The sequence below is a fragment of the Pelodiscus sinensis genome, chromosome 3, assembly GCF_049634645.1.
Source record: "Pelodiscus sinensis isolate JC-2024 chromosome 3, ASM4963464v1, whole genome shotgun sequence".
Taxonomy (NCBI): Eukaryota; Metazoa; Chordata; order Testudines; family Trionychidae; genus Pelodiscus; species Pelodiscus sinensis.
Genome location: NC_134713.1, coordinates 163,897,871 through 163,906,107, shown reverse-complemented (window position 1 = coordinate 163,906,107; position 8,237 = coordinate 163,897,871). Strand labels below are relative to the sequence as shown.

At 44.6% G+C, this 8,237-nt stretch overlaps 1 protein-coding gene across 1 annotated transcript in view; it reads left to right on the top strand.

The window, feature by feature from the left end:
- The window catches only part of TTC7A (tetratricopeptide repeat domain 7A), a 232,374-nt gene continuing 224,137 nt past the window's right edge, over positions 1-8,237 (top strand). The window contains exons 1-3 of the mRNA XM_006125491.4: positions 1-383; positions 4,522-4,685; positions 7,625-7,793. Of these exons, the coding sequence (XP_006125553.2) occupies positions 152-383; positions 4,522-4,685; positions 7,625-7,793 (565 nt within the window). The 5' untranslated portion in view covers positions 1-151. The remainder of the gene's footprint in view (positions 384-4,521; positions 4,686-7,624; positions 7,794-8,237) is intronic.

Sequence of the window (8,237 nt, the reverse complement as noted above, 5' to 3'; positions counted from 1 at the left end):
ACCAGGCAAGGCCGAGCAGGGAAGGAAAGGGGCGCTGCTGGGAGCTAGCTGCACGGCGCGGCGGGGATTTCCCCGCAGGGGTGGCTAAGCGGCAGCTCGCAGGGCGGCCGCCGAACTTCACTTCCCAACATGCACGCGGAAGTCTCTGCACATGCTCAAGGCAGGGAGGGGAGCCCGGCTGTTCCCCAGGCGCCGCCAGCCCAGGACCGGAGCCACCCACGCGAAGATGGCTGCGCGGGGCTCCCACTCCTACCTCAAGCTGGAGGGGGAGATCGAGCGGTGCCGGGCGGAGTGTCAGTGGGACAGGCTGCCCGAGCTGGCGAGGCAGCTGCTGCCGGCCACCAGCCCGCCGCGGAAAGGGGCGGGGGACGCGCAGGACAGCGGTGAGTGACACGGAGCGGGCGACCCCCGCCTGGCTCCCAGCAGCCCGCGCACAGGGAATTCCTCCCCGGGAGCGCACTGCGCCGCTGCCTTGCTTCTAAGTGCGCCCCAGTCCCGAGCGCCGACTGTCCTTTCCCAGCCCCTGAAACGTGCCTGGCCCTGGTGGGGCGCACCTGCGTGGGCGGGCAGGCTGCAGTGGGATTTTCGCACGCGTTTTAGTGGAGTTTGTCTCCGGCCTGGACACCGTGGGAAGCTCTACGGGTATCCAGTTAGCAAAACTCGGTGTCGTGTTTGTAACCCCCTTGCTTTGTCACGAACCCCTTGTTCTCCAGCTTATTTAACTGTTTTGTTCAGGAAGTGGCTGCACTGGCATTGGAGAGCAGCTCATTTGAAACTTTGGCTAATAGCTCAGTCGAGATGTGTTCCTTACAAACGAAGGAGCGGAGATCTATGTAGTTTTAAAAACCAAAACCAAAACATGTATACTTTGGTAGTGCCCTCAGGCCACACAACCTATGGCCCTTGTTGTGCTAGGTGCTGCACATACAAGAGACAAAGTTCCTGCTCCAAAGAGGTTGCTTTTAAAGTGTTCACTCCTCCGCTGTGTCTAGACAGGCAAGCTTTTCCGCAAAAGCAGCTGCTTTTGCGGAAAAACTTGCCAGCTGTCTACACTGGCCACTTGAATTTCTGCAAGAACACTGACGATCTCATGGAAGAAATCAGTGCTTCTTGAGGAAATACTATGCTGCTCCCGTTCGAGCAAAAGTCCTTTGGCACAAAAGCTTTTGTGCAAAAGGGCCAGTGTAGACAGCTCAGATTTGTTTTGCGCAAAAAAGCCCCGATCGCGAAAATGACAATCAGGGCTTTTTTGTGCAAAAGTGCGTCTAGATTGCCACTGACGCTTTTCCGCAAAAAGTGTCCGTGCCAATCCAGACGCTCTTTTCCACAAATGCTTTTAACGGAAAACTTTTCCGTTAAAAGCATTTGCGGAAAATCATGCCAGTCTAGACGTAGCCCTCCTGTAGGAGGAAATGCTAGATGATGTCCTGAGGATCTCTTGATCAGGGTAGACTGTCTCAGAAAGTGGAAAGGTGAAAAATACTCCCAGAAAAGTGGGTGACTGTGATTGTAGTCATGTGATTACAGTGATTCACCTGGCTTTCTAATGCTGGTCCTGGTATATGACAACAGGAGGAACAAAGAGACCCAAAATATATACATCTTCAGGGAAGAGAGACTAGTCTGCAATCTTTAGGGAAATCACACACACACAAAAAGTAAACAAAATCCATGGCCAAATTCAGCCTTCATTTATTCCTGTGTAACACTGACAGTCAGTGGGCTTTCATTGGTATAGCTCATGGTGGAAATTGGTGCTGTGGTTCTAGTTCAGCAAGTGTATACCTTGTAGGTTACAGTTTTGCCCCCTTCTTTCTCATGCTGCATATCTCTGGGGAGGAGACAAGTGACAGCTGGATAGTTGATTTGTTTGAACATACATCCTGTTCAGATTTGCTCACCCAGAACTTTAAAGAATGTCATCTGCAGATTGCTCTTTAACATTTGGAATGATTGTGTAGCTATGTTTATCTTGGACACACTTTAGACATAATATTGTTCTACATTCAGATCAAGTACTTTGCAATGCTTTTAGTTAAAATAAGGGCCCAATACAAGAGGAGGATTTTTCACTAAAGGTTAGAAATAAGGTAGGCCCCTGTGTCTCCTCAGGCCTTGTACCTGTGTACCTCTCCTACAGGCCTTGTACCAGTGTACCTCTCTTTGGTTGTGTATTAGAAGTCAGTTGGACTATTCATGTGGAGTTAAGGCAAAATCTATATATCTGAAACCCCTTCCTTTATCCTCAGCCTGCTAGTTTTCTGGACTCAGATTTAAAAAATATTGAAGCTAATATTAAAAAATATACATAGTGCATAGGTTGAGATACAGAGATTCTGTACATCTGGGTGTCATGCTTGGATTATCTCAAAGTAAAAATTTTGCTTAAGCATAATACAATATAGCATATTATTTATATATATAATTTTAGAGAGTTTGGGCTTCTGTCTGTCCATCTGTGAGTCTCTTTGAGGCTGGAGAGGGATGGCATGAGACAAATCGCTTGATCATTGTCTTCAGTTCACCCTCTCTGGGGCACCTGGTGTTGGTCACTGTCAGCAGACAGGCTACTGGGCTAGATGGACCTTTGGTCTGATCTAGTATGGCCGTTCTTATGTTCTTTGTTCAAGAACTCATCCTAAACGGTAAGAACTAGGTCCACAAATGTGGTATGCAGCTTCGTCTTGTCATAACTTAAAGCAAGGTAACAGTTTTGTTGTGCCAGAAAAATGGGATGTGCCTGGAATTTGATTGTTTTCCATAACATGGAAAAGGAGGGTTCTGATAGGAGGGACAGTTACTCTCTGCAATGCCCATGGGGGAGAGTTATACTGCAGAGTGACCACAGGTGGGTGGCTGCACCAGGAAGAGAGTGGCCAGCTGTGACCTGGGCTCTCTATATTGATGGCCACTGACTCAAGTGTACCCCTGGTCCCTTTCCCCTGGCCCTTAATGGATGAGGCTTGCTAGTTAACCTAGAGACATGCCACAGGCAGGAGTTCTCCAGCCAGACTGGAGCAGCCCCTGTCCACGGTGGGGGTGTGTGAGTATGTGCACCAGACTGGCCCTGGCAAATGGGAGGGCCTCTCCAGACTGTTCCCCTTCTACCTCCCCTTAATCAGTTAACCGGTTAAACATTATGTTTAATTGGTTAACCAATTAAATGGGATTTTTACGTCGCTATATATTTCTGTGATGTATTAAGTGATGTAGTGACTTCACTGAAAGTTAAATGACAACATATGGTGATGTGAAATTTTATTAGACAGCATGGAAAAATACAATGTGTGACTATATCACTCTGTTTAGGACTTGATTATTAAAAACGTGCATGTAATTTTGACTCTAATGTATAAAAGTATTTACTGTGAATGCTCACACAAATTAGATAATTGGGTGTGCACAAATGGGCAGGCATGTATCTAATTGTCCATTTGCAGATGCATTTGTGACATCAGTATTTACAAATTAAGAATGCAATTGAATACTTTCTGTAAAAAAATTCCAACTTAACCCCCCCCCGAGTAATCTCAGCCATAATTCTTGAGTTTTTCAAACTATTTTTGTATGTGTAGCAAAAATGTTATGTCTGTAATACTATTAGTGTTTGAAAATTGTTGTGTAAATTAAAAATAGGGGAACAGATTTGTTCCTGCATTCTCTATATATTGAAAATTCTCTGGTGTTGGAATTTTAAGTGTACATGAAATGCAGGCTTTGGCCTTTGATTTATATATGACCAATCTAAAGGCTTGACCCTTTAAATATTAACATAAGTTCTTACTAACATTAACACTCAGATATTTCTTTATTCTGCAAACACTGTGACACTTAGTACCTTCAGCATGTGTTTGCAGAATATAAGACTATTTATACGTTATTCATGAGTGTAACAGTTGACAGGATGGGATCTTACCCATGGTAATAACAGTTATGCTTACACTAATTATTTTGCAGAATCAAGCTCCAAACTTGTGCTAAGTTTAACTATGGGGTTTGTTTTGTTGTGTTTTGTTTGTTTTTGTTTTTTACTTTATTTTTTAAATTTTTTGTCCTAGCTGAAACTCAACCAATTTTCTACAGGAAGGGTCTTGATTTAGCAAAGCACTTACACATATAATACTTGCTTATACATTTGCAACTATAAGCATTTAGGTGCTAAGCTGAATGTTGGCCTATGTAATGAAAATGGGTTCATGGTAGAAATTTTGAACTGCTGAATTAATGATGTCAATATAAGTGAAGAGTAAATGTCCACACTTGTAAAGATACCTTCAGATAAGAATGGGGAAAAAAAGTTTTTTTTTTTTTTTCTCTCATCTTTTTTGGTAGGAAACTAACATTTCCAATAAGCAGAAGAATAATCAGCCTTTTCATAGCCTAATATTGTCATTTTGCACTTACATTTAACTCCTTAGATCAGGGTGAATATTATGCAGTTGGAGAAGATTCTATGTTTTTATGTCCTATGATAGTTGGGAATACAGTATGTTTTCTTATTCTTTGATCTGTCTCTTTCAGTGGACTATGGAAATCTGCTGCTTGCAGAGGCCCTTCTGGAGCAGTGTTTAAAGGAAAACGTTGCCAAAATAAAGGACTCCATTCCATTAATGGAAAAGAACGAGCCAAAAATGAGTGAAGCCAAAAAGTATTTGATCGGTATTCTAAACAGAGGAAAATTACTAGTAAGTACTGTTAGTCGACACAAACCATTATTATGTTGATACTACCAGGGTATAGTTAGATGGAAACACTAAACATCTGCACCATTTGTATGTGGCTCCCTGTTTCATACACACCATTCTGTGGTCTTTCACATACCGTTATCTCTTTGCAGTATCTTCAGGTGGAAGAGTCCCTTTTTAGTAAATTATGCTCAATTAATTTTTTGGCATTCATTTTAAAAGTGTTGTCCAAAAGGGTAGGAATTTTCTACATTATTGGGCACATCATACTTGTATAGCTCACTTTCAAGGTCTGAAAATAATACCAATCTGAAATCCTGGACTTGCTACAGTCTATTAAAGGGCCTGCTCTTGTGAATGTTGCAGAAGGCCCTCACTTTACATTTATTTCAGTATATTTTTAAGTACTTGGACCAATATTTTCAAAATCTTTGGTGCTAGTTTTTAGACCTGGAGTTTTCTGTGCCCAGCTTGGAAGGATGTGTTTCAGTCCCCTGGAAATGAAATCTGTAGGGTGGAAGTATATACTTAACTGTTCTGAATTGAGTCCCATATTCTTAACCAGTGGTTCTCAACCTTTCCAGACGTCTGTATCCCTTTCCCCTAAGTTTCACTTCACTTAACAACTACTTGTGTATTTTTATGTCTGATTTTGTAAGTGTCACAGCACATTATTACAGAACCATTGCTGACTCTCTCATTTTTACTACATAATTATAAATGTATTAAACTGTAAATTGTGCATTTATGTGTGATACGTGAGGCTGTTTTTCACTTGTCTGAAGCTGAAGTCCCACTGCCAGAGGCTGAATCATATAAATTAACTTTGTGGGGCTTGGGGCAGTTGCCCTGCTTGCTACTCCCTAATGCTGAACCTGCATTTGCAATCTTCTAAACCCAGCCCTTGACCCCTGGGGGGCTGCAGCCCCCAAGATGAGATTAGGGACGTGAATAGTTAACTAGTAAGCCTGACCCTTAGTTTCAACTTCAGACAAGGCTCATAAGCAAGCCTACTACAGGAATGTCTGCAGGGAGTAGTATTCTATGACTCCTGCAGCCCCCCTGGGCAGACAGGGCCAGGGATATGCATGCCTGATGGGGATATGGGAGGAGCCAATTTGTTTATGCTCCCCACTCCCAAGCAGCTTTGGACCATGTGAATGCAGGTCCCCTCTGTACCCCACTGCAGGCTCTTAATACATTTAAAAGGCAGAGGCGTAGCTGGGGGCTGGGCGCGAGCCAGGAATGAGTTGATTCCTGTCTGTACCCGGTCCCAGACACTGCTGCTCTGCTTTTTAAATGTATTACGAGCCACCAGGCTGGCTCGAGCTGGGAATCAGCTGAATATACTTTGGTGTTCAGAGGTCTTCCTAGAGGGAACTCAGCTCAACTGGATTAGTGTATCTCAAGTAGGGATGTAAAATCTTGTTTAACTGGTTAACTGGTTAAACATAATGTTTAACTGGTTAACTATTTGTATGTGGGGCAGGTGGCTCTACTCCACATGTCACCCAGCTTCAGTAGGGAAAGAAGGCTGGAAATGGATTTCTGTTCTTTAATTTGAAAAGAGGAATTATCTCATTGAGGACCCATTAGGAGTCTCTGCAGGCATTTCTGTTGTGGGTTTGCCACAGGTTAAGGTGGAGCAGTGCCCACGCAGAAAAATAGAAATAAAATCTGGGTAAAATCAGTGACACTCCTCCAGTTCTATATGTAGTCCACAATTGCTAGTCTAATAAATTAGTTTTTACCAGATCCATAGGGGGGAATCAACTCTGGTGCCTTGTGTAATATGTTCCAGGACAGGGCTTCAGCACTTTATATTTAACACTTTATATTACCCCCCTGATCTCAGACTTAAAAGCACGAGCCTGAGACTGGAGCTTTTGTCCACCAGCTGTGTTCCATGCCTAGCTTTTGACAGTTCACTATAGAGGAAACCAGCAGTATTGAGACTAACAATACAGGCAGTCCCCGACTTACGCGGATCCGACTTATGTCGGATCTGCACTTACGAACAGGGCTTTTCTCGCCCCGGAGCTCACGGGCGGCGGGTTGCCACCAGTGTCCTCCGGGGCAAAAAAAGCTTCTCCCGGTCTCCCTGGTCTGCTGGGGGGGGGGTTCCAGCAAAGCCGCTGGACCCCCCCAGCAGACCAGGGACACCTGAGCAAAGCCGCCGCCTGTGCGGCTTTGCTCATTTGCCCGGCTTTGCTCGGCGTTTCCCTGGCTTTGCAGGCGGCAGCTTTGCTTGGGTGTCCCTGGTCTGCTGGGGGGGTCCAGCGGCTTTGCTGGACCCCCCCAGCACCCCAGGGAGACAGGAGCAAAGCCGCACGGGCAGCGGGGTCCCTCTGCCTGTGCGGCTTTGCTCGGGTCTCCCTGGTCTGCTGGGGGGGAGGGGGCGCAGCTAGTGCGCCCCCCCCCAGCAGACCAGGCTTTTGTTGCGGGACGCCTCGGGTAGAGCAGCTGGGGTGCTGCCAGGTTGGTCCTGTGGGAACCTACCGGGCAGCGCCCCAGCTGTTCTGTTCCAGGCTCCAGATTCAGCAGCTGTTGAAACTGATCAGGCTGATTCCAGGAAGCTGGGGGCAGAGCAACTCTGCCTCCTGCTTCCTGTAGTCAGCCCCTGGTCAGTTTCAGTGGCAGCAGCTGAATCTGGAGCCAGTTCCGACTTACATACAAATTCAACTTAAGAACAAACCTATAGTCCCTATCTTGTACGTAACCCGGGGATTGCCTGTATAATCATAGAAAGGTAGGGCTGTAAGGGACATTGAGAGGTCATCAGGGCCAGCCCCCTGGGCTGAGGCAGGACCAAATATACCTAAATTATCTCTGACAGATGTTCTTGATTTTTGCTTTATGTCTAGCAAACAGTTTTCTTGGAGGCAGTGCTGTTGTGCTCTCCATGTGTCTTACCCACAGAACATTTTTTATTTTTTCAGCCTAAATATATGACTGAAGCACTGTTGATCCTTGGGAAGTTTCATTATGTGGAGGGATCCTACAGGGATGCAGTCAGCATGTATGCCAAAGCAGGAGTCGATGACATCTCCATAGAAAATGAACCTTTGTACTTTCTGCGCCTGGTGACAGAAGCATTTGTTATCAAAGGTAATGGGCTGTAAATATATCTTAGAAGTAGTTACACATTTAGGTTGGATTTTCAGAAGAGGGAGTCTTGCCACTGATTTTACTGGCAGCAGAGTTAAGTTATGTTGAACACTTTTGAAAATTCCTCCAGTTTGCCTTTGTAGTTTAAAATATATTGTTTGTACATAGATATTGCAAAATCATGCTTCATTCATTTCATACTTGACTGAAATATATAAAAATAAGTTAAAATATTAGAGCAGGTAAGGAATGTTCTAGTAATAGTGGCTCTGATTCAGCAATGCATTTGAAGTTTAAATTAAGTGCATGTTCAAATGCTTTGTTGAATAGGGGGGCTGTTTTTCTTTAGAAGAAAAAGAAATACACACACACACACACTTTAGAGTGACATACACAAAACCGTCAACACAACCACACTAAGTTTTAAACAGTGAACTGATATAA